General features: G+C 40.5%; 1 protein-coding gene across 10 annotated transcripts in view; it reads left to right on the top strand.

The window, feature by feature from the left end:
- The window catches only part of RBM47 (RNA binding motif protein 47), a 136,516-nt gene extending 118,983 nt beyond the window's left edge, over positions 1-17,533 (top strand). For 6 of the 10 annotated variants that reach the window (XM_063457891.1, XM_063457894.1, XM_063457895.1 and 3 more), the window contains 4 exons: positions 2,059-2,265; positions 6,083-6,276; positions 10,965-13,459; positions 13,611-17,533. In XM_063457891.1, coding sequence (XP_063313961.1) covers positions 2,059-2,265; positions 6,083-6,276; positions 10,965-11,201 — 638 coding nt within the window. In that variant the 3' untranslated portion in view covers positions 11,202-13,459; positions 13,611-17,533. The remainder of the gene's footprint in view (positions 1-2,058; positions 2,266-6,082; positions 6,277-10,964; positions 13,460-13,610) is intronic. The other 4 variants (XM_063457897.1, XM_063457890.1, XM_063457899.1 and 1 more) reach the window with 2 other exon arrangements.
- The last annotated feature ends 10,398 nt before the right edge of the window (positions 17,534-27,931 follow it).

Here is a 27,931-nt window from a genome sequence, read left to right as displayed (position 1 = left end):
TGTCAGAAAACACAGTGCATCACAGTTTGCTGTGTATGGGGCAGTGGAACCGCAGAACGGTCAAGGAGCCCATGATGAACCTTGTCTATTGCTGAAAGCACCTTCATTGGGGAAGTGAGCATCAGAACTGGATCATAGAGCAACAGAAGAAGGTTGCCTGGTCTGATGAATCACATTTTCTTTAAGATCAGGTGAATGGCAGAGTGCGTGTGCGTCATTTACCTAGGGAAGAGATTGGAGCAGGATGCACAAGATGAAGGCAGGCCAGCAGTGCCACTATTATGCTCTGGGCAATGTTCTGCTGGGAAACTTTTGGTCCTGGTATTCATGTGAATGTTACCGTTGACACGTACCACCTACCTAGTGATTGTTGCAGACCACGTACACCCCTTCATGGCAATGGTGTTCCCTGATGACAGTGACCTCTTGTAGCAGGATAATGCACCCTGCAAAAAAATTATTCAGAAATGGTTTGAGGAACATGACAAAGAGTTCAAGATGTTGTCCTCCAAATTCCCCAGATCTCAATCCAATTGAGCATCTGTGGGATGTGCTGGAATAAAAAATCTGATCTGTGGAGGCCCCACCTCACAACTTGCAGGACTTATAGGATCTGCTGCTAATGTTCCAGACATCACAGGACATGTTCAGAGGTATTGTGGAGTCCATGCCTAGACACATCAGAGCTGTTTTGGCAGCAAGAGAGGGACCTGATATTAAACAGGTGGATTTAATGTTGTGGCTAATCAGTGTATATCCACTTTTATGGCTAGTTGCACCCCCGACACACATGACTTAGCCATACTGGGTTGCCTTATGTTAAATCTGTGCAGAAAAAATTGTCATAAATCTCTGCAGAAAAAATATCTGTCATCAGTGTGTTGTGCAGGCAGCACCCTTTCATCCCCACCTCCCTATATTTCTAACAAACCCTTTTATTTTATTTAATTTTTTTTTATTTTTTTTTTTAAATCAACTCCACCCTATATCCACCCATCTCTTCCTTGTTTAACCGGCTCAGCTCCCATGCACTTTGAGCTGGTAAGAACAGTCCAGTCAAATGCTTCTCTTTAAGAAACATTTGATTGGCCCTGATAGGGCAGTGACATCGGACGGGACGTGGACAATAGGGAGCTGTGGCCAAAGCTGGATTCCAGGTAAGTTCTTTATTTTGCAGGTTTTTAAGCGGCGAGACCCAATAGTAATGCCTGATAGGAAATGGGAAATTTTATATATATATATATTTTTTTTTAAACAGCTATTATTTTAAAAAGGGCTAGAGTAAACATAACTACTAAAAATACCTGGTGACCCTGTTGTCGAGGTCTTATGAAAAGAAAATTCATGTAACCCTCAGCCATCTGCTGAACTACTGCTCCTATGATCTATAACTAGCTCATATTCTGCTACAATTTCCATAATGTGCTACCAAGACTGAATGGCTGAAGGTAAAAAATACCTTAAATAGCTAATCACTGCGACATGTCATGGTGAGTTTATTGTCATGCAGCATTTATTTAACACAACTTTTAATCAAGTGATGATTTCTCTTTAACTTGCTATGTGTTTCCATTACGGGAAAGAGTGACCAGTGTGACATTAATAAAATAAGCAAAATGATGGCATTTATTCGGACATTGACAAGTCTTGAAAATCTGTTGTTGGAGCCATACCAATGTGTTCGAACGTGGCTAAGAAAACGTTTGTTGGTTGCAAATAAAGTAGTAGCCATCTCATTAAACCGTGGGTGTTCTTTAATTCTGATAGTAAAATATGATGTTCTAGGTAGGGAGAGGTGAGACTACATTCTAAACCTTAAAATCAAAAAACACCCAATAGCAAAGCAAAGAAAAAAGTTAAGAAGCCAAAAACACAAACTGTTAAGTGTTTGCACAAGTGGGGTTTTCAGTCATGGTTTATCATCACTTATATTTTAAACCTGGTCTCTCAATTCCCAAAATGGAAGCACAATTTGTGGCTCATCCTATAACATTGATACTGGCTTAGCTTCTAATCACTTGTTTCTGAATTCTGATTGTGTTATGTTGGTATCACAAGCAGGCAGCATAAGAGGCAGAGGGCGAGGTGCAGCTGGAAACAGAGCCCCTGGTCCCAGGGGAACCTACCTGGGGGGATATTCGGCAGGTCGTGGCATATATAGCAGATATCATGAAGGGAAGGGTAAACAGCAAGAAAAAGGCTTTGAACTTATGCCCAACTTGGAATTATCTACAGTCAATCCAGTTGCTCTAAAACCTGGTGCAGGTTAGTCTTAACGTCTGACATTTGACCTTATCCCTAACTAGTCAGCTTGTTTTTACAGTGCAAGACCTATGACATTTTTATTTATTTTAAGCAAAAAAAAAAGGGTCATGTGTGCACATATTTGTATGAATGCATTTTGTGTTAAAAGAGCTGTCAACATGAATAACATCTTAGTTGAGGGAGAGATGCAGTTTAACAATACAGTGTCAAACAGTGACACATTGTATTTTGACTTGGCATGTTAAGTGCTACAGATCCAAATTAAATCACACCAAGACCAATATATCCCACTATCTCTTGTAGTCCATCTTCACTATAGTGCATTTGTTTACAGTAGATTATTCTATAACGAGGGTGAAAGGCCAGCCATCAGTCCTCCGTGCTATTTGTATAGTTAATTAAAGATTGGTTAATATAATAATGCAGTAATTCTTCTGAATCTGAACACATTTGCTGCTAGGTAGAACTGCAACCTAAATCAATCAGTCTAGAGATTACATATTTCTCTTGAAAATCTATACGTAGTATCCTCTACCTGAGATTTATTTTTTAATCATCCTGTGTCATTTGATTTATCTTCCAAAATCATCCATTCATGTCTTTTCATCTGCTAAGACTAACACAGTGTAAGATTAAAGTTTAAACCAGGAATCAAAAACCAATGTGATCTTCAGACCAACTTTTTATTTACCATTATAAATTTAAAGGAATAATGGAGTTTTAAAGATAAATGCAATTCTCCTATATAATTGATCAATATATATATATATATATATATATATATATGTTAATGTTTTACTTGTATAGATTTTCAAACATTTTAAATAGTTTGAGAACATTTTGTTTTTGCTGTCTGGGGGGGAACATTTTTTTACATTACACACTCTTTTCACTTCCTGTTGTGTTTCAGTGACTTTGTTCTCCGCATATCCTACCTTAAACATAATTTAAAATATATTCCCCTAGATTATATTCAAATCTAGGTATAGTTTATATAATGATCTCAAATATTGTGCTATCATATTAGGAGAAGCTTCCATTTTGCTGTTGGGAACATTGAGAAAAACTCAGCAACAACCACGTTTTGTTACAGTAACATTTTTAATAGCTGATAACGTTAGATTAGACTATACCCCATTTCAACATAATCAGAAGGGAAGAATAAGATCGACTAGCTGATAACATTGTAAATGTAGAACTTTTAAAAGTCCTCAAACAAACAGATATTCTCGTTAGCTGTTTTGAGGCATATTCACTAAACAGTAAATTGACAGCCTCAGTGGCACCAAATTAAGGCCGACGTAGATGTGTTTTAAATCATTTTCAAATCCACTATTTGGAAACTAATATAACGTTCCACCACTTACTTTACAGTATATATGTATGTATTCCCTTATGGCTTGTTTTCACTGAGCGGTATGGTTCGGGTCGGTACGGTTCGGAAGAGTTAGAATGGTCCAGCCTATTCAGGCGAGCGTTTCCACTGCAAGTTGGACCGCCAGGAGGCATGTGTGGTTTAGACCGCAGTGACGCAATGAAGTTTTTCTGTCCGCCAATTGACGCAGTGAAGTTTTTCTGTCCGCCAATCAATGGATTGTATCGTGTGACGTAGCTCCGTCCTAACCATACCATACCGTACTATCTTCTTATGGACCTACAACTGAATTGGGCACAGGAATGGTGCTGCTTGGTTCGGTTGTATGGGCCACTTTTATAACGGAAACACCCAAAATAGCTTACCAGAACTGTACCGCTCAGTGGACACGGGGCTTTAGTGTCCAGAAAATGGTTCACAGAGATTCCACAAATGTCCACAAAGTGTTGGAGTAATAGTTGGAGAGCTCCCTACTGGGTATTCTGTGTAATCAAAATTCATCCACACTGCACTTTCTATTACACATAGTATAAACCACTTTGATTGTGCAAATAGCACTAATTAATATTTCAATTACTTTCTGTTTCCCCTACTTTGTCAGATCAGGTACAGCACACAATGAGAGTAGGTATGCACTGAGATCATTGCACACATGGTAGAAGCCCACACTCTGAACTAGATACACACAGACTGACAATGAGAGAGAGGCACACACTGTAGGTCAGAACAAACAGGGTAGGCATACACTCTGTGCTAGGCACACACTCTGAGCTAGCTGCACACAGAGGGTAGGCACACATTGAGAGCTAGGTACACACAGAGGGTAGGCACACACAGAGGGTAGGCACACACAGAGGGTAGGCACACACTGAGAGCTAGGTACACATTGAGAGCTAGGTACACATTGAGAGCTAGGTACACATTGAGAGCTAGGTACACATTGAGAGCTAGGTACACATTGAGAGCTAGGTACACATTGAGAGCTAGGTACACATTGAGAGCTAGGTACACATTGAGAGCAATGGTACACATTAAGAGCAATGGTACACATTGAGAGCTAGGTACACACAGAAGGTAGGCACACATTGAGAGCTAGGTACACACAGAGGATAGGCACACACTGAGAGCTAGGCACACACTGAAAGCTAGGCACACACTGAGAGCTAGGCACACACTGAGAGCTAGGCACACACTGAGAGCTAGGTACACATTGAGAGCTAGGTACACATTGAGAGCTAGGTACACAAAGAGGGTAGGCACATACTGAGAGCTAGGTACATGCCGAGAGTAGGCACACACTAAGAGCTAGCTACACACAGAGGGTAGGCACACACTGATAAATAGGTACACACAGGGTGTAGGCACACACTGAGAAATGGGTAGGCACACACTGAGAGCTAGGTACATGCCGAGAGTAGGCACACACTGAGAGCTAGCTACACACAGAGGGTAGACTGAGAAATAGGTACACACAGGGTGTAGGCCAGGGCCGGACTGGGAACAGAAAGCAGCCGTGGAAAAAAACACACTCTCTCTCTCTCTCTCTCACACACACACACTCTCTCTCTCTCTCACACACACACACTCTCACTCTCTCTCTCACACACTCTCACTCTCTCTCTCACACACTCTCTCTCTCTCTCTCTCTCTCTCACACACACACACACTCTCTCTCTCTCTCTCTCTCTCTGTTTCAGTATCAATCTTACATTTACCTGTCACTGGCAGTGTGGATTCTAAGTTCATTGTGATGATCCTCCATGAGGTGCTTCCTCTTCCTGTGTGAAAGTTTACCAGGCTGAGGCTGAGGCTGGTGGGCGGAGCTCCAGTGCGGGGGCTGGATCCTTACCAGACAGGCCGTGCAGAGGAGCTGGCAATGTGGGAGAGACTCTCTCTCCTCCCTGCTGGAGGTGGCTGCCACCTCTGACTGTGTAGCAGGCACCTCGGTAATTGTCTGCCCCAGCCTCCAAACAAAACCTCACAGGAGGGAAAAATGTGTCAAATGCTGCACTGCCGGCCCCAAGTCCACCGGCCCACCAGGAAATTCCCCGGTATCCCGATGGGCCAGTCCGGCTCTGGTGTAGGCACACACTGAGAAATGGGTAGGCACACACTGAACGCTAGGTACACACAGAGGGTAGGCACACACTGAGAGCAAGTCACAAACTCTGAGCTTGGCACCCAATGAGAACATAAGCTGAGGGCTATTTCTATCCTGAGATCATTGTGTACATTGAAATTTAGGTGTATACTGAGGGCTAGACACACCCAGGGCTATGTACACGCTGGGAGTTGGGTACGCTGAGAACCAGGCATTGATGTAATACCAGTTACTAAGTGACTCCTAGAGACAGACAAGCTGTGTGTGTGTGTTTCTCTTAGGATAAGTAATAGAACATTTGGTAAGGAGTTTGTTACTAACCCCTCTCTGTATAATTTCAGTGGCAATCCCTACCATTGGCACACAGTACTCCATGTTTCAGGCAGCTTCAGCTGCCAAGCTCATAGAAGAAGGCAAACTCCATGGCATGGAACATATGATTAATCCTATCGCGGTCCAAACCGATCCAACAGGTGCAGCAGCTGCTGCAGCCGTCGCCGTGATGCCATCTGTCTCAACACCTCCACCATTTCAGGTGAGCTAAATGCACGATTCTGTATTCCAATGAGCTGTAACTATCTGATCCCTACATCCAATCTGGCCGTAGACATTAGACTTGTAGTAATAGTGAGTCTTGCTGGCTCATTTGTTTACACTTAATGCACCAATGATAAAATAGGTCAAATGTAACCCTATCACCTGAAACTGAATGGTTTGTATAAAGGAATGTATCCATTTCAGTTTTATTGCAATATGTTTTTTTAGTACCGTAATTCTGCACCACTCATGGAACCACCATTCTATTACCATTTCTGTCTAACTAATGGAAATTAGCGAATTTTCTCATCTTTCACACAGGTAGAGGAATCAAGTTTTGTGATACTTCCTTTGTGAATGAAAAATGAAATTATTTATACGAAAATTCCTCTTTTTTTAGTCATGTGCATTCATACATTAGGTTTTAAAAGATTTTATAGAAATAAAACATGCTGAACCCCAGACATATAGTTACTCACTTAACATATCCCCAATATTTGTGCAATAGATAGGAGTCTGGGCATCCCAGTGAAAAAAAGGCTAAAGCCAGGTGCCTGGATGTGGTGAGCTTTCACTATCACTTCTTAATGTAGGAGTAGTTTTGGTGTCATGTTACCTGACGAAGGAGCAATGGTTGATGTCCATGACAAGACTTATAGATAGTGAGGTCCTTGCAGATGAAGACTTAATATTAATAAACAGATTCATGTGAAAGTCACAAGACCATGAACTGAAACTAGCAAAGTCATGCTTATTTTATTTGTACCAGTGGAATTTTTTCATGATCAAGAAGCATTCAAGGCAAAATAAGCAGGGCTGGCACGTCCATAAGGCGACACAGGCGGCCTCCTTAGGGTGCCAGAGCAGGGGGGTGCAAAAATCTGAATCCCCTGCCTCTGGCCGGGGACTCGGATTATTCAACTCACCTGTGTCACTGCAGCGAGCATAAAGCAGCCAGGGAAGTCGGCCGGCCTCTCCTGATGATGTCAGGAGGAGGGGGCGTGACTTTCACTGCTCTTCTCTCAGACTCCACAGAAATCCGCTGCGGAGTCTGAAGGAAGAGCAGTGGAAGTCACGCTCCCTCCTCCTGACATCATCAGGAGAGGCCGGCCGACTTCCCTGGCTGCTCTGCGGGCTCTGGCTTCTGCTCCTGCCTACCCTTCCCTGGCCCAAGGTAAGCCTGAGGGGTGGGGGGGACGCACTAGAATAGTTTTTCTTTTGTCCGCCCCTCTAAAGCCCCTGATCCCCTTTTACAGCCCCTGCCCACCCCTTCTTTAGCCCCTGTACCCCCATTACAGACCCTGCCTAAATTTGGCTTCCCCTGCTGGATAACAACTCCTATCATGCACAGTGAGATTCTGGCTGAGGCTGGTGGGAGATAAACTATAATCTGATGTGATTGGATAATGAGGGAACCACTTGCCAGACATCTTATCTAGAATATAACTCCAATCAGCCTTATTTATTGACTGCCTGACTCTCTCTGGCTGATGAGAATTTTAGTCCAAGTTAGATTTATATAACATCACCATTTTAAAACTTAATACTTAAAACTTGAACTAATACAACCGTAAAGATGTTTTTATACCGTTCCTTTAAATAACGGAGAAATATATGAAGATAAGCAGTTGCTTGCCTTGAAGACTAGGCATTCAGAAAAAAGGCTAATGAAAGTAAACGATTCACAGTTTAATCCATGTGTATAGAGTGTCATTAGTTGGCAGGGGCGTATTAGCCGCGAGGCAAACAAGGCATTTGCCTTGGGCGGCATTTTCCAGGGGGCGGCAAAAAAAGCCGCCCCCAAATGCCCAAGGCAAATGTCTTGTTAGCCTTGCGGCTAACAGACATGCCGGCGGGCTGCTGGGCAATCGGGCGGCGCTGCCTGGCGGGCGGCCGGCCGGCCGGCGAGGGAGCACTTCCCCTGAGCTGTCTGCTCAGCTCCCTCGCCAGCCGCAGAGTGAGGCTGGGAGCCGGAGCCGGAATATGACGTCATATTCCGGCTCCCAGCCTCACTCTGAGGCTGGCGAGGGAGCTGAGCAGACAGCTCAGGGGAAGTGCTCCCTCGCCGGCCGCCCGCCAGGCAGTGCCGCCCGATCGCCCAGCAGCCACTGGACCACCAGGGAGGAAGAGACCACCCCTCCCCAGCATTCCCAAAGGTAAGGAGGCTGGGGGGTGTTAAATAAAAAAAAATTTGTTAAAAATAAATAAAAAAAAAATGTCTTAAAAAAAAAAAAAATGTCTTAAAAATAAATAAATAAAAATGTCTTAAAAATAAATTTTAAAAAAATGTCTTAAAAATAAATTTAAAAAAAATGTGTTAATGTGGGTGGGCGAGTGTGTGTCTTTGTCTGTTAGTGTGTGCGTGTGTCAGTGTGTGTGTCTGTTAGTGTTTCTGTCTGTGTCTGTTAGTGTTTCTGTCTGTGTCTGTGTTTGTGTCTGTTAGTGTGTGTGTCTGTTAGTGTGTGTGTCTGTTAGTGTGTGTGTCTGTGTCTGTTAGTGTGTGTGTCTGTTAGTGTGTGTCCGTGTCTGTTAGTGTGTGTGTCTGTGTCTGTTAGTGTGTGTGTCTGTTAGTGTGTGTGTGTGTCTGTTAGTGTGTGTGTGTGTGTTAGTGTGTGTTTGCCTGTGTGTGTGTATGTTAGTGAGTGTGTGTGTCTGCTAGTTTGTGTCTGCTAGTTTGTGTCTGTTAGTGTGTGTCTGTTAGTGAGTGTGAGTGTGTCTGTTAGTGTGTGTGTGTTTCTGTTAGCGAGTGTGTATTTCTGTTAGCTAGTGTATGCGTATCTGTCAGTGAATGTGTGTGTGTGTATTTAGAATGCGGGGCGGGGGGAAAGGTTGGGTGGGGGTGGTGCGGGGGGAGGGGGGCCGCCTGAGTTTTGTCCTGCCTAGGGCAGCACAAAACCAGGATACACCACTGTTAGTTGGTACTGCTGTTATATAGAATCAAGATCACAGAATATATTCATCATAGAGCTTACATTCTGTAGCTCACAGTGAGGTTACAGCTTGCTCTTTATAAAACACTCTGCGTCACAGCTACATTGATCAATATCTAGTAACCTTTTATACAATTGACTGATGCTCTTGTCAATAGATTGTTGTCCCCAATCACTTGCAATGAACGAGATATAAAACTTTTTTGTTTTTGTTTTTTTACAATGAGTTAACTAAAACTGTTTAAATCTGTTTTTTTGAATTCCATTCAGTTTCTTTCAAAACAAAGGGATATTGAGATCTTAAACCCCTTAAGGACACATGACATGTGTGACATGTCACGATTCCCTTTTATTCCAGTAGTTTGGTCCTGAAGGGGTTAAACATCACTGTTTTTAGTTTACATTCAAACACATACAATTTTATCTCTACACAATACAAACATTGCAATAAACAATTGATGTTGATGTTGTTGATGTTTTCTTGTGAAATCATGAGTTTAGACTAATGGGCATGAATATCACTTGCATGATCCCATTGTTTTGCAATGTGATGTTAATCTAAAAGAAAGATGTCCAATGTAGCTCTCCATATGGATAATGTGCTTATCAGTTCAACTAGATAACACCGAAGTGTCTACTGAAATTTTGCTAATTATGAGTATTTGCAATTACATGCTTCAAAAAGAATGGATACAAGAATATATGTTAAGGTAATCAAATAATACTTTTGAGATCATTTTAATAGAGGTGTTGACTAAGGACACATTGAGCCTTACAAGAGGTTGTTCCACTGTGCATGTACACACACAATAAAAGGGCAATCTAAACACTATCATCTCTACACCCCGCCATAGGGATTACGGTACTATTAATGTTTTTACTCTTACTATGGATACAGTTCCAGAAGATTCCTGGCATCAAAACCACCACAGTGCCATTTTTGGATAATAGTGCTTAGGCTACCCTTTTAATGTATATTTGTGTGAGGGGCAAATAAGGCTGTATAGAAGTAAAAAGGGAAATAAGTCGGTTGAGGTGTGCCGGAACCGACGACGTGGTAGGCCTGTTATAAAAGAGGGCCCACCCATGAGGTGTAATGAAAGTATAGATAGAGGGAGTGGAGGGTGGGGACATGCGAGTCGCTAAGAAAACGTACGGAACAGAGGAAGGTGAGTAGGGGGGTTTATATAGGTACTATGCCCCTCCCACAACTGCAGGCCAAGCCCTTTACATTAGTAACCTTTTCAAATAGTAATAATTGTGTGTAGTTGTTATCTCTTTTATTCTTGTTTATGTTTATAAGCTGCCTGGCCCTTAGAATCCAAAAACACACACCTCACCAATAACCCTGATAAAGTATTATTGCTCCCCATTCTTTTTACATTGTTGTGTTACTTTGGGAAACTGAAGAAAACGCATTAGGTATTTGGACATGGTTATTTGGACATGCACTTAAAAGATAGCGTATTCCGAAAAAGTTTTAGAGCACTTTCTGTTTGCACTAGCCTGCCATTGTTTTGTGTATGTGTGTGTCTCTGTTTGCCTATTCTCGAATGCGCCAGTTTCAGTTCATTCAGATAGTAAATAGTGATGGATATGCCTAATTTTGCTGTGACATATATTAGAACATCTTCCATTTATATATAATTTTTTTCAAACAATAAGACTGTTGTGTATATATAAAAAAAAAAAACCTGTGCAAAAAAATTGAACATACGCAGCGGTTGCCTTATTTTTCTTTATGTTTGTGTTTTAGGGCCGTCCTATGACGCCAGTATATACCATGGCAACAAATATGCAAAGGATTCCAACCACAGGGATTTATGGTGCAAGCTACGTCCCAATCGCAGCTCCTGCCAATGCTACTCTAGCCACACTACAGAAGAATGCAGCGGCCGCAGCAGCGATGTACGGAGGATATGCTGGCTATATACCTCAGGCTTTTCCAGCAGCCTTCCAGGTTCCATTGCATGACCTCTATCAAACATACTAAGACTATCATCTCAAAAGTGGAGTACAACACTGAAGGAACTCTCAAATATTTATGAAGAAAGAACCTTAGATATATTCTCAAAAGAATATTTTACACATGTGAAGCTTTTTGTTTTTTTTGTTTTTTTCAAAAAAAAAAAAAAAAGAAACTTTTTAAGGCAGTTTTTAAAGTTGACATATCTATATCTATATAAATATATATATATATATATACACCAATGTTCATACATTTCTGTTTTTACTTTTTATGCTTATAGCTTTGATATTCTTCTGACCATATACATTTTATATTATATGGTTTGGTTGCTTTTTTAAAAAAAACATTTTATTTTAGCAACATACTTGGTATGAAGGTGTGTATTTTTATAGTAAGTTCTAGAGATATATATCCTATATTAGTACAAGTACACCAACAGCTAGATGTCTAGAAAGAGTGTAAAGTAAGGAATATATTTCATATTTAAGAGAAAACGTCGAAATATTAAGTTTTTGGAAAGGTACCTTATTTATAAAGTTGTATTGGAAATTCCTGGGGATAACTAGGAAAAGTATGCAGTTTCAGCTTGAATTCACAAAGGTTGTGTCCTGTAGCGATGCATTTAATTAAGACTGAAAAAAAATATTGAAAAAGAAAAAGAAAAAGGACATATATAACTTTAAGAAAGCCAGTAAGCGTTCACAGTTCTTTTGGTTTTACCATTGGCTATTTTGAGTCATACAATGTGTATACAATTTATCTTGCCATATAGAACAACTGGCAGGGTATCATGGGAAATCTAGTCAACAGCTACAGTTCCATATGATGTTGCTTCAGAATATAAGCCGGTTGCTAATTATATATGATAACAGCATCTACGTTTGGGGAAAAAAAATGTATGTGCTTGTTACGTTGAACTTAAAAGTGTTTTTCAATTATGTTTTTTTTTTTTTATTGAAACACTCCCTATTTACCAGCTTTTATAAAGCAGGCCCCATAGAATGGCATATATATTTTGTTATTTTTAATGGGTGTACGGGGATGGGGAGGGGGGGTTCTTCTAATTTCCGTGTCTCTGAATAAACCTTTTTATAGCCTATGTATATGCTGGTATTTAAAAAAAAAAAATGTCATTAATGTAAATGTGATATATGAAGGTTACCAAACAGTTATATATTTATATATTACGCTTCCATCATACTGCTCGGAATGTGAACAGAATCACAGGGTTATTTACCAAGTGATTTGAAAGTGAATTTCAAATTTAAGACCAAAGCAGCCGAACTAAAAGCATTGCTGACTTGGAGAATTTGTCCAGTTTGACTAATTTGACCTTAAATTTTTAAATTCTCTCTGCATTCACTATGAATTCCCACTACAGTGAATAGCCCTGCCCGTTGTCGTGGATTTTTTTACACTTTATCTGTTGTCTAGCCCAGCTCTTATGTTCTAAAATGTGCAATTAATTCCACTGTTAGCTCTCCCTAGTTCCTTTTTTAAAACATCAGTGGGATTCTTCAGAGAAGAACATCTAAATTTTTGTCCGTAACTTTTACAATATGTTGCTTGTTCCCCCAAACTTTAGAGACTTATTAAGAGCCAGGTGATAATAATTATCGAAACGAATATGGTATTATGTGAAAAGAATAGTTATAAGGGGTTTTAATGACATGGCTTATACTTTCATGTTTTCATCACACGGAACAAAATAACGAACACCCCGGCATGTATTTCACAGACAAAGAACTGCACTACAAGTATACACTGATACAAAGAGGAGTATGTATAACAATTCTTTGTCCTCTAATAGATATGGACCGACCGGTGTGTGCCCTCATCTGTTTGCTAAATTCTCTCTGTGGAATCCACCTAAAATAATGTTAATATTATTTCATTATTTTGTTACATCATGGGCTATTGCAAGAGATTCAGTTGTGTTTGGGAAAGGTTACAGATTTGTCACACTTGAGATGGAAAAACAAAATAAGTGAGTTTTAACAGTTTTTGTACGAGGAGTTTGAATACCTTCTGGCTGTTGTCAGGTGGAATGATATAACATTTCGTGTTTGTGAAATGCTAGTTCTGTTTAAATGTTACTGGTGCTAGAATTCTGAATTAGACAGAGAATCAGACAATCGTTTTTGCCAGTTCCACTAAAGGTGTGTCTTGAGGCTTGGAATATTGTGGAGCCGATCCCTTTGTAACTCAGTTACTAGATTTTCAGGAATCTTGAGGATTCTTTCATTTTTCTCCCAGTCTTTTTAATGACATCTTGCACCCTAGTGGCAATTAATACAGCATCTGCCGCATTAAATATATGGTTTCTAACGTGACTGGACATTGTTTTATCGAGTACTTATTGAACTTGCTAGAACTGAGGTATAAACACTGTTTTTAAAAAAATATTATTATTTATCAAAGGCTGAAAAATAGCACAGCGTGGTTTACCTGCATCAACCTCCCTACAGTAATCTAGTCACATACCATGTGTAGCGTAACTGCCAAACCCTGCCAAATGCATTACATCTGAATTTCCATTTAACACAAATAATTACATTTTGTTTAATTAAGTGGAAAATCTGCGGGAGAAAGTTTTCTTGGTGTGGTGTTTTTTTTTTTCTTTTATTTGTGTACTGGTGGTGGTTGCGACGTGGGAGGTTTATTCTGGCTGCACACTTTCCTTTTCTATCAGTTTTGATTTAGTGATTGACACCCAGGGACTCCAGGTTGTCACATGGGGCCCGAGTCAGGATACAATTTAAAGGGCCCCTGTTTATTCTTCACATATGGATGGTAAATTGTGTCAAGCAAATTCATGGTTCTGGGGACCCTGTGTAACCTCAGAGGCCCTAGGCGGCTGCCTATGGTCGCCTTACAGTTAATCCTGCTTTGCCTTCCAGCAGTAAGGCAGCTGGAGAGATATGCACCAGGCAACTTGCACAATGTGCTCCACATATCTGCCATTGATATTATATCATATCTGCTTGTTGCTCTTCTGAATCACCTGCAAGCTATCAGGAACTGCATTTCCCACAATTTTTCTTTCTTGCTCTCGTGTCACCATTTAAAGGAAGGGGAGCCCCCAGTGGTGGAGGGGATTTAAATGATTTCTATGCACATATTCATCACCCACATTTATGCATCTGGTAGCAGGAATACATAACAGATGCTGCAAATGGTATCCCCATCACCGCCTTGTTGAACCAAGATGACCAATGATTTGTTATTGGGTTCTGCAGTCCAGCTAGCCAGAGAACAGCAAAATGAACCATAACTGGGAACACTCGCCAGTGCAGGACTGTGAACTTAGAGGTTAATTGTCCATAACCGGGCACTCAAGTGTGCCATCTACCCAGAGATATTTGCTGACTAATTGAGATGGTTTATGAAGGACTCGTGATTTTGTAATAATTAACCACATTTTTTTTTTTTCCTTAAGGTTCTTGACAGCCTGAACTGACATGAGGTTCACATTCTTTTCTGCTTTTGCTTTGATGGTTGCTGTTTTCGCATAGTTTGTATATTGGTAGAATACTAGAAATTAACTTGTTTTGTTTTTTTGTGGCCAATAGGTTGAAGGGGCAATAAGATTGCTGAGCAATACATTGCAGTGCCTTTTATTTTTTAAAGTTGGTAAGAAGTCTGTCAGTTTGTAAATAGATTTCAAAATATTTCTTTTATTCTTTATTTAGGAAACGCATGTAGTCTGCTACAAAGGCAGAACCAATTTATTTCATTGTTTAAAAAAAAAAAAGAAAAAAGACAAATATAGGTTTATGTTGGTGAGTAAAGATATATATATATATTATTGTTGCAGTGTTTTTTTTTGTGGCCTGTTTAAAGGCTTTTAGAACAATGTTATTATATTTTATGTGATGCAGCATTTTTCATTATCAATGTCCTTCTTTCACATTAGTAAAATGTCTGGTCGTGCCATAATGCTGTAGTTTAGACAACGGATATACTATAGTTATAACTTTTTTTTGGTTGTTTCTTGTTTGTTTTTTTATTTATTTTTTTCTCTCCATGTGCTTTCTGGAGGTTTTAGTTTTTATGGTGGCATTAACTCAAACTGGATTTCTTATGCTTTTGTAGCAAGCCTCCATTTTTTATTATCTATTTGTATCTTTTTAACCTAGTGCTGTGATACTCCTACCATTATGGGTTGCTGACACACCAGATATCTATTATCATTCTCAGGGGCACAACAATGTGGTTGACAGCTCTATACAAGCATATATTTGGGGGTATCGCTATTGCCTTATTGTTCTATTTATTCCTCAGGGGTGGAAAGGTCTTTAAATAATCCTTAGTGGTCCACATTTAGGTGCATGAGCCACAAATCATTATTCTGCTCTTTCTAACTGCAGTTAAATGGAGCTCACATATGATATGTTATTATTACCTGTCTGAAATATAGTACATACACAGAGGAAGCAGGCAAGCGACATGAGCCATCAGGCCGCAGATGCCCTCTGTGCTAAACCACAAGGTTAGAGTAGGGTTAAACTGGATACGCTGCCACCATAACCATTGGTACCCCGATGGCTGATAATAAACTGTATCCGTTGCTTGACTAGAGAATTCTTGAAACCCCAGTAGGATTAATGCATTCCTAGACTTTAACACTCCTATTATAGAATATTTACTTATTATCAGTTGGTGTAAATAAAACCTCTCCATTAGCCAGTATCTCAATGTGCAATGCATCCTGTATTTTACTACGTGCTGCTAAGCATCAACAATGCCTGAGTAGCACAGGTCTGGGTGAAAATAGATAATGGCAAGCCTCAAAAAACCTTACGTATCATGCTCAACGTTATTTTTAGGGAAGAATTGAAGGATCTCATTGTGCAGTGTGTGATAGGGAATAGAAAGGGAAAATAATTGGCAATTTGTATCACAAACCATGTATTTTATTGTTTTAAATGTATGTATTTTTAACTACTGATGAACTTCTGAGCTCAAATGAAAGGGTTGTAAAAGGTTATTTCTTGAAAGTATATTGACTATAGATCACTGAAGTGCTGAACTCCCAAGAGTCTTCAAATTTGGAAAACCCATTGGCCTTAACAGTGGATGCACAGCAGGGTGACCACTACTGTGAGATCCAAACTATTCTGACTTTTTTTTAACTGGGCAGTTTTTCTACTGTTGAATTTATGACAAAATATTTGACATCTAACTGCTGGCAAATTTTATATTTTCTGGCGAATTGCAAAATGAGCCACTTGCAACTATGACGTTTGTGAATATTTTTTTTAAATCATAGTTCTGCTGAATAAACTTAAACAGAGGTTAACTAGGTTTGCAGATAAACTTTCGGATACTTTTCGTTTTGTATAACAATAGCCCTATACAGTAATCGGGGGTGGCCAAAAGATGGACCTCGAGACTGACAAAACATCTGAGACTTGTATTTCTGCAACTGCTGGGAGACCCCTTTTTTCGGGTATTCCTACAATAGTGGTCACACGTGTTGACAAAAGTTAATAGGCAACAGTTTTTAGAAGACGGTAACCTACCCTGCTTAGAATGCTGGTTTTGTAGAATATCCTAAGGAATATATTATGTTTTCTTTCCGAGATACAGGATTGGCTGAGTTTTACATTCACATAAGTGTCTATCTACAGGATTTTTGTGTTGTCATCAAACATAGAAAAAAAAGCATTCTATAATATTACCTGATTTTTCCCTTAAAATAAACTACTTAAACTGGAAGCATGCATTAATTAAAATGCAGCCTTTTTTGTAATGTTTGAACCATGTTAAATATAGCACTAGTTATTTAAATCCCTAAGGACTGGAACTGTCACATGTATGAACAAAGAGATGTCCCCTGAGCTTTGTATATCTGTGATAATTGTATTATTTATTAAGTGTAATTCCTGGTAAATGTTTTTGCATAGATGCCATTTTTAGGAACGCAGATATTATAACACCAACAATTCAAATGTGTGTTGAAAAGTGTGCTTTCTATTTAATGAAGACATGCCAAATTCTTAGTTCTTGGTCCTTCAAGAATAAATAACTTTCTTTTCCCCCTGGGATAAATGTTAGGGGGATTTTGGTTCAAAGTGTCTTTTTATTTACTCTAAAACCATTTCATACACACTACTGAGGTAAGGTTTAACTTGAAATGTGAGCTTTTTTTTAAAGCTTAAGAACAAAAATGCACAAAATTGGGGCTAAACTGTAACATGCCTTTTACTATTGATGGGTTGAATGTTAGTTTCTTTTAATAGCTTTTAGAAACGTTTTCTTGTGGAACCTGTTTAAAGTTCAATGTGAGCTTATTTCTATATTTGCGATATATATTTTTAGCTTGTAGTAAAATAAAACATTCTTTAAAAGCCTATGCTGTCTCATTATTTTTAAGAATTTAAGACTGAAAGTGAGAGAGAGTGTGTGTACGTGTGTTTTAAATACCCACTGTCATTTACGAGGCAAGGCAAAGTATGGGAACCTTTATAACGTCCTAAATCCCCACTTAAAGTGGTCATAAGTCACTGCTATCCTTGTGTGAAGGCCGCAAAAGAGTAACAGGATGCCAGCACAGCAAAATATAGTTTGGAGTATTAAATATTGAGGTGAGCTGATTGGTGAGCTGATATAGTTTTATAATGAGAAATTGTCCAACATTTCACATGGTCAATGTGTAGTTCTGCTGTGCAATACAGAAAAGGTTTGGCTAAGGTTAAAAGAACACTATTGTGTTAGGAATACAAAACGGTATTGCTAACATTAAAGTGTCTCTCTACTCCTCACTAACTCCCCCACAGCAAATAAAGGGTTAAATCCCCTTTTTCAACTTGCCTGATTCCAGCGCAGAGGTCCCTAGGTCGCTGAGTCAGGCTCCTCATCCTCCCAACACCAGTCGATGGGGAGAAGCTGAAGCGCATACACAGCAGGTGCATTAAAAGTGACTCAATGCTTTCCTATAGTGACGTTGCACCCAGACCACTTCAATGAGATTAAGTGGTCTGGGTGCCAATAGTGTCCCTGCCATTTTAGCCCTGCAGTGAAAATATTGCAATTATTGCAGAACAGCAGTGGCACCCAGACTACTTTATTCAGCATTGGATTGGCTGAGATTTCTCATCCAAGGAGGCAGGGTGGGGGCAGAGCCAAACACCACTCTAGCCAATCAATGTATCTCTATGAGGAAAGTTCAGCATGAGACGCTGATCGTTATTGCTCAAGTAAGAACCCCTAGTAGCCATCTTAGGAGTAGCCGCTTGAGGTGACCCTAGGCTGTAATGCCAACACTGCCTTTTCTCTGAAATGGCATTGTTTACATTAAAATGCATGCAGGGGCTCGTTAAACTGTAGTTGTTCTGGTGACTATAGTGTCCCTTTAAATGAGGACATGATAACATATACCGGTGTGTGTGTGTGTTACATGTTTAAGCAAACTGTGTGATTTAGTTGAATGTATATTAAAAATCAAAGTAATTCCAAAGGGTATTATAATACTGTTTGTTCATGTACTTATTTACTTGTTAACTCTGTGTGTTACATGTTTTATCATAGTGCTAAATCCAGTATTTTGACTGGAATATTGGGCCAAATGGGGTCCAAAATCCTCTAAATAAAGCTATTTAAGTACCGCAATAAGGGCGGGTGTTGTATAGGGCCATTGTTATGCAGGTATGGATAAATTAAATTTAGCGCTTCACATCAGCACATTGAGTGAGGATCTTGAGTTCTCTGGCACTAGGTAAGGTGGGTAATAATAAATGGCAATAATAAATAAATAATAATAAATAATCTGTATTGTTTGGTGCTAAGTGTCTTTCCTGTTTGACTCACAAGGAAACAAAATAAAAAGACAGACCTGAATACTCTTAGCAGTCAGTTCACTAAACATTGAAGAATAATAAATCCAAAATAGCAGAACTAGAAACTTCTTCACCCCATTCAACTTAGACACTCTTTCCAACGACTAATTTTGGAATAAGGGTTTCAAGTCTCTGTTCCGCAAACCCCTGTTTACTGAATAGATCCAACACAAAAAAAATCGAGAAAACAAGTAAATAAAAAGAGACTGGAAATGAATCTGTAACCATTGAACTGAGATGGGGAGAGATTGGATAAAATAAATCAGTGAGAACGATGAAGAGAGAGAGAGAAATGCCTCACGCTATACAGGATGGTAGAAATCCCTTCACCAGCCGTGCATGTCATGAAATCTATAACTTTGTACAGAATATATTCATCTATACATTGTGATACCAAATTCTCCCTGTCTCCCCTTATTTGTTTGCCAGCCAAGGAGCTGGGGAGAGAGAGACACATGAGTTCTGCTCTCTATCTTCTTACCCAGCAAACGAAGAAGGGGAAAAGGATGGAATTAATTTATTACAACGGAGACCTGGTGGGAGCCATGGCTGTAGCTCCAATGTGTGTGTGCGTGCGTGTGTCTCTATATCTCATACATATTTCTCTGCAACGTATAGTGTGACAGGTCCATTCTAAGAACGCGTTCGTGTCTTCAGTCCTTCCATCTAGTTTAATAACTGTTGTTAAAAACGCCTATCGGGTTAGAAGCTGCTGAAATATGCCGTTAGATTTTGGTTTCCGCAATGCTAACACATATTTCACATTATCTGGATCTTGTGATGAGTTAATCATTAACAGGCTTATTCAAAACGCCTCCTGTGAAACTTTAAAGTATCAATGTGCTTGTTAAATGACCTTACACGGCCATGATTACTTAAAACACTACTGTGAAATCATTATGTTCTGTGTTCATGTTAATATCCCCTATCTGCACATTGATGGCTCCTCATAGCACTGCGTGTGTTTGCCAATAGAATTTACCAGATTGTTCAGCTGTCAAACTGGGGTGATTGCCAACCTTGTCTAGGTAGTACTCAAACATCTACGATGACAAGGTTAAACATCAGTTCCCATCTGTGTGTTGGGCTCACTAAAATATGTCAGGCAGGTCTTACAAATTAAAATTCATATAGCTCCTTCTATATAAAACTCTCTACTCATTACTACAATACCACTATGTTTATCAATGCTTTTTACTGTTTTGATAGCATCATTCTCTTTTATGGTTAGATTAAATTTACAAGTCTTAAAGGGTCTATCAACTTCCTTATTTATAAATAATGGTTTCTATATGACTTTCTTTATCATAAAAATGTTAAAAATATTTTTTTTTTTAAAGGGGGGTGTTTAGATCATTGTTCCAAAGGATCATTTTAGAAGATTTATATTCCCAGTCTGGATTTTCCATAGTTTTTTTTATGAATTGAAATTTAGAGTTTATTTCCTTGTAATTGTTTTTTAAATCTATGAGCATTTGAAAATGATGTAACAGTTTTTGCCGGGGCAAAATTAAGGCCTTTCTGTAATACATTTAATGCATTTTTATTTTAAAAAAAATCTTTTTTTAGAAATTTTCAAAATTAACAAAAGTTAACAAAAAAATAACAAAGGACTACAACTTGGAATGAAGTACAATAAGTGAAACTTTCAAAGGTAGGATTTGTTTGGTACATAACATCGGTGTTATGGAGGTTCAAGCAACATGTCTTAGTTGGGGAGTGTCTACTTCCCATGCTGCTATGTATAGAGCGTAAGATGGGCCGTATCGGTGGCCAGGGAGAGGTAAATGTCAGAGATCTGTTCTTTTCTTGTGAGTGATTGAAGGCAGTGTGTTTCAAAGGTAGTTAGTGAACATGTCCCTGCCTGTTGTACCAAAACAGTGAAGCTTCTCAATTGTAAGAAGCAGGAGTAGTCAAAAGTAGTTAAGAGTAGAGTGGTCAGGCAAGTCTGTAAATTCTAGCAGTTTTACATTCGGAAACAAGTGATCTACTCTCATAAGTCTCTATCCTCATAGGAGGCATCGGGTTTTGGAGTGAGGTCAGGAATACGTTACGTAGCATGGGGTTAGTGGAGAAAAAAAATGAGGAGTGGTCATATTTATTTTTCAGCCTGTCCCAATGGTAAATGGAGTCTGTGGAGGATGTATGGGGGGAAGGGGTCTGTGTTGTTTAAGGAGCCAAATTTATAAGGAGGGATGGTCCCATCCAAAGATCAGGTGTTCTAAATCCACTTATCTTTTCTTCCCCATTGTAGGTGCCAATGTTGTATTTATGGGAGGTGTGCAGCTTGGAGATGGGAAGACCCAGGCCATCCGACTTCTTGGGAATGTAAAGTGCGTTTATGCAGTTTTGCGGTTTACAACCGCCCAAGATAAATTAATCATACAATGCATTTAAAGTAAAAAAAAAAAAAAAAAAAAAAAAAACAACCCCTGAAATACCTTGTGTAGTTTCCTCTTTGTTGACACACAACCGTTTCCTTTTTCCTGGGGCGTTCAAGTCGCTTAACCAGTTGGTTAAGTCTATTTGGGCATTTTGATGAAATATATCTGCTTATGTGATTTCCTGTATGGTATTGCCCCCTCTTTTAAAAATGACTAGATGCAGGGGAAGGATCATTATTTTGGCCAATGGACCATATTGACTAAGACCTCTTGGTCTTTTTTTCCAATTAGCTACTTGGGCTTACATAAATGAGCATTAGTAACTCCTTTATACAGCTCTCCAAACACGCTATTTCCCATAATTTCTTCTTATAAAAAGCACTTGGAAGAAATATATATATATATATATATACAAAACTACCAACAACATGAAAGAAAAAACACCTAAGGTGAAATATAAACAACCCACAGGAGTGAAAAATAACGCACAAAAATACATAAAAAATATATATTCTTCCTGAAATAATATTTCCCAGGACTTATCCAAATCCTTACAATATATATATCGACTGATGTAACTGCAAAAAATATAGAAAATGACTCCTAGGGTAATAAGTAATACAATGACATAGTCTACTAAGGATTCGCACTCACAAAGGTAAATAATAATAGAGGCATATCATCAAGTGTCAGTGCTGGCTGGAATGTCTGATGATTTTTTGACAATCTTTAATTTACACATTGCAGTATATAGAGGAAGTGATTTCTGATCACTTCCTCTCAGCACTTGTGAAAGAGAATCCACACTGGAGAGAGCTGTCTCTGGCCAGCCCGATCTCCACTGAGCCCCAGTGATGTCACCCACACTGCTAGACGTACACAGAGCTGCAGAAGAAGCCTCCCCCTCACACAAATAATACATACATCCCACACACAAGCACACACACAGTCGCCAAGAACACAACACCACTGACAATCCACATACATGCACACATTCTCACTAGCAGCCTCTCACATACACACACCACCAAATCACCATATCATCCACACACACAATTCCACAAGCAGCCCCCATACACAGCCGACAATAATCGGTATCAAACAGTATACCACAAACTACTCATGAAAATTTACAATATAACAGCCCACATACGCAAAAATACAAAGCAACAAAGCAACTGCAGCACCCATAAATAACACAGGCAAAATATGGCAGCATACACACCTTAATTTTAAAAAAATAGCATCGGCACACCAACAGACTTAAAGATCTTGTTTTTGACACAGTACTACTAAAAGGTTGCCTACCCCTGAGCTAAGCAATATAGAGAGGAGACAAGACGGCCACAATAGGGTAAATTCACTTAGCAGCTTTTATTAGTAATGCACTTACAGTCCTATAAAAGCAAACAGCATATCATAGGTTTCTAGCACAGACAGTGGCGTACACACACTCCATGGGGCCCCGGTGCGAAACTGATCTGTGGGCCCCCCGCCCTACCCTGACCCTCTCCCCCCTGACTGTTGCCCCCCCACCCCCGACACATACATACAGACACAAACACATACACACACCCCCGACAGACACATACATACATACACACTCACAGATACATACATACATGCAGACACACACAGACAGACACACACATACATACATACACACATACAGAGACACAGACACACACATACATACACACACATACAGAGACACAGACACAAACATACATACAAAGACATACATACAGATACACACACACAGAGACACAGACACACACATACAGAGACACAGACATACATACACACATACAGAGACACATACATACATACAGATACACAGACACACACACATACAGAGACACAGACACATACATACACACACACAGAGACACAGACACACACATACATACACACACATACATACAGATACACACACAGAGACACAGACACACATACAGAGACACAGACATACATACAGATACACACACACAAATACACAAAATGTTTCCTACCTTGTGTGACTTTCCCTGGGATCCAGTGGTGGCTCAGCCAGTTCCCACTCTGACTCCCTCCTCCTTCCTGTTTCCTCCCGAGTGGGCTCGGTGTATGCTGGGAGGAGTGACATGCAGTCACTTCCTCCCAGCAGTGATGATGTTATCACAGGGGGCCCGGTCGCGCTCTTAAAGCGCCCAGCGCAGACCGGGCCCCCTTACAATCCATGTCCATCGGGTGGCCCTGACAGCGTGGGCCACCCGATGGACCCCTTAACATGCGGGCCGGCGGTTTGCTGCACGGGCCGAGGCCGCAAAGCGCGGCAGCTGCTACCCGGTCGCGGAGTGCCGGGCCCGGTCGCAGCTGTGACCCCTGCGACCGCGGTACGTACGCCACTGTCTTAAGCACACCACTCTGGTGTACCAAATCCGCTGTCAAGTCCGTGTAGAAAATTTAAAAAAGCAAGTGACCCAATAAACCCAATGAGTCCTATGCATGTCATCCACTTGCTTAGACATCTTCGGGGACAAAGACTATCTATCTTCCTTTTCAACTGTACAACTTCTTACTTGTAAAACCAAGTTTTTATTTCATGAGTCCATCATAACTCACCCCCTCAGCGTGAGGCTTAACCAAGAGAGACATGAACCAGCGATCTCATATACATACAAAAGTGGCAAGATAAATAAATAATTTTCATGTCAAATTATTACAAATGCAAATGCCACAAAATCATTAAAACAAATATATGTGCCATAAAATTTAAAGGGGTAAATGCAATAAAATATATTAATGTGGCAGACATCACATATAATAATAAAATATTAGTCACTTCATAAAAATTAAAATGGCTATAAAGTTGTATAAAAATATAAAAAAGGGGGCGTGGCCTGGCAGCGCGCGGTGATGGACGCGTGATCTGTTAGCTCCCGTGAGGGCTCCTACTAAACAGCGATTACAAGAGCAATATCTGCCCTGATTTAGGTTTGTCAAAGAGCTTACGACAACCTGTACCACCATGTCCCAGAAAGCGCCCAAGAGAACAAAAGTTCGACCGGCAGTGACCCGGGTATCCTCCTTCACACCGCCGCGCACCAAAATCCAAGATGGCGCCGGAGGCCCAGAATCACCAACAGCAGCGTCTGAAACCAGCGACAGCACCTCCATCTCTATGGGGACTAATGCCCCTGCCTCAGAACTCACCCTGCACAAGATGCTACAAGATTTGCAGCAAAATCTACAAATGGAGTTCGCTAAATTAGCTCGCGACGTCAGAGCTGATATCAAAGAGATCAGTGAACGCACGAGTGCAATTGAAGACAAAATGGAGGAAGTAATCAGTGCTCACAATGATCTGGCGGCATCGCACGATACGATAGCTGCTCGAATGGCGTATCTGGAAGCCAAGATTGCTGACCACGAGGATCGCGACCGGCGCAACAATATTCGCCTGCGAGGCATACCGGAGGAAATCAAACCTTCAGAATTGAGGGATTATGCTATCGGTCTTTTTAAGGCCTTATGCCCAGGCCTCACTGAAGGAGACCTCCGACTAGACCGCATTCACCGCTTACCACGACCGAAATTTCTGCAACCCACAGCAGCAAGAGATGTGATCTTGCGGATGCACTATTTCACCTCCAAGGAACTGGTTATGCGAGCTGCAAGAAATCCGGATAACATACCACCTGAATTCCAACATGTTAAACTGTTCGTGGACTTGTCCGCCGCCACGCTAACTAAGCGCAAAGAACTGAACCCAGTCACGATGGCACTCAGAGATGCAGAGATCCTGTATAAATGGGGATACCCTACCCGCCTCATCATCAAGCGGAATGGCACAGACTACCACATATCCACAGCAGCAGAAGGAGCGAAACTACTCCAGAGTTGGAACATACCGGTGACCCTACAAGACGCCAAGGCTCCATCTCAAGGTCTCCGATCATCTCCTCTGAAAATACCTAACGAATGGTCCACTGGGACAAAACACAAGTAACATAGACTGACATTACATAAAGAACTGTATAGACCTGATTATGGCACCGTGCCCTGAAGATATGTAAGCATATGATTCCATTATGTTGTTGTGCTCCTATGCTCTATTCTCCAATGCTAAAGTGTATGTTTGTGCATTATAAGGTTTTTCGGATACCTAGCAATATAGAGAGCCAGACTACATATGTGTCTCTGGAGCATTATGTGCCGTACACCCCCGCTACATAGTGATGGTTCTATACAGACCCTCAGTACTGCCGCCATAATTTTCCGGGCAGTTCAACCCACAGTTTGCCCTCCCCTCCACCTAGGCTCCATGGGGCCGCTAAACTCATTTTCTGGATCAGATACCCCCTGTCTGACTCCTCCTTTGTATATAGTTTTTGTTCAATACCATATTGTCTTCCCCACCCCTAATGTAACCCTTTGTCCCCCCACAAATGTACTTTATGCACAATCCAGTCTTAAGCCACCTGCGAAAATGGTAACTTGCTTTACGATTCAACGACACCTGTTGATACATAGGGCGTTAACTCATGGACTGTACCATGAAAAACCTGTACACGTCTGTGCCACACTCAGCACACTGGTTGTAACTCCATGGCTTTAAATATATTTTCACTGAATGCTAAAGGCCTAAATTCCCCCCACAAACGGAGACTAGCTCTCGAAGAAGCCAAGAAGGCGAAAGCTATGATAGCCTTCTTTCAGGAAACTCACTTTCTGAATGCTAAAAAACCTAAATTTTCATCCAAATACTATCCCATAGGATTTCACACAGGTTATGCCAAAAAAAGAGAGGAGTCTCCATCCTGATTAGTAAGGATGTGGCCTTCTCCCTACAAAAAAAAATGGAGACAAGGAAGGCAGGTTTATTCTTCTACAATGCAATATTAATAATGAGCAATATACCCTCATTAACGTATATGGTCCGCATGATAACCAGCTACCCTATCTAGAGAAAATATTGTTGTTAGCGGATACCCATAAATTCGGAACTGTAATAATAGGAGGTGACACGAATTTTATCCTAGACGATGTATTAGACACGTCTTCCACTGCGGGAATCTCTCGCAAAACTGCTAATAGACGCACTCACTCTACCATTGCCATAGGGTCACACTTGCACAAAGCTCAATATATAGATGTCTGGAGGACCCTACACCCCTCTGACAAAGACTTCACCTTCCACTCACAAGCACACAACTCTTACTCGAGAATCGATAGGTTCCTCTTACACTCCTCCCTAATATCTAAAGTGCAATCCACACAAATAGGCCTCATACAATGGTCTGACCACGCACCTATAACTATGTCACTATCGACCCGCTTCCCCACTACGGGGCGAAGCTCCTGGCGATTAAATGAGTCGCTACTCAGAAAACCCCTTATAACGCAACAAATCAAGCAGGAACTGGAAATGTATTTCCAGCACAACATATCAGATGATATTTCAATAACCACACTCTGGCAAGCACATAAAGCTGTCATTAGGGGCTTATTCATCAAACACGCTAGTTACGCTAACAAGCAGCGAAAGCGAGAGTTTGATGACCTAATCCAACAAATAGCAGTCCTTACTCATTGCAACAAAATTACCCCCTCACCAGACCACTATGCAAAACTGAGAACCCTACAATCCAAACTCGCTGATCTTGTACTAGATAGAACCAACTATATCCTACAAAAATTTAAACATAAATTCTTTGCCCAAGGGAATAAAGCGGGAGCGACCCTGGCATCCCAACTTAAACAACGTATGGCCAACTCTAGAGTGGCATACGCTTTTAAGCAAGACAAGACAAAGGCCATGAACCCACAAGAAATAGTAGAAACATTTGCACAATTCTATAGCTCTCTCTACAACCTCAAAGATGACTCCTCTTCACCTCCACCATCACCGGAACAAATTCGACTTTTCTTAGACACCGTACAACTGCCAACGCTCACCCAATCAGACATTGACACAATCACTAAACCCTTTACAGTAGAAGAAGTAAATGATACGATTAAAAAACTTCCCCTGCATAAATCACCAGGACCGGACGGTTTTACCAATCTCTATTACCAGACTTTCTCGGACACATTGACCCCATACCTCACACAACTTCTTAACCATTGCTTTACCACAGGCGCACTGCCCCCCGACATGCTTCAGGCGCACATCTCCACGCTTCCTAAGCCAGGTAAACCACCCACAGCCTGCCAAAATTTCAGGCCGATCTCATTACTAAATTGTGATACTAAAATATATGCTAAGATCATAGCGGACCGCCTCACACACATATTATCCCGCATCATACACAATGACCAGTCTGGTTTTGTTAAAGGCAGACAAGGTTCGGATAATACGAGGAAAGTCCTGAACATCTTAGCACATATGGAAACAAACCGAATGGAAGGCCTTCTCCTAGCGCTGGACGCGGAAAAGGCCTTCGACAGGCTCAACTGGGCATACATGGAACAAGTACTACTCAAATTTGGTTTTCCCACATCCTACATAACTGGCATAATGGCGTTATACTCTAAACCGACCGCG

This window comes from Pelobates fuscus, chromosome 6 (genome assembly GCF_036172605.1).
Source record: "Pelobates fuscus isolate aPelFus1 chromosome 6, aPelFus1.pri, whole genome shotgun sequence".
NCBI classification, from domain to species: Eukaryota; Metazoa; Chordata; class Amphibia; order Anura; family Pelobatidae; genus Pelobates; species Pelobates fuscus.
This window is presented reverse-complemented; position numbering and strand designations above follow the sequence as displayed.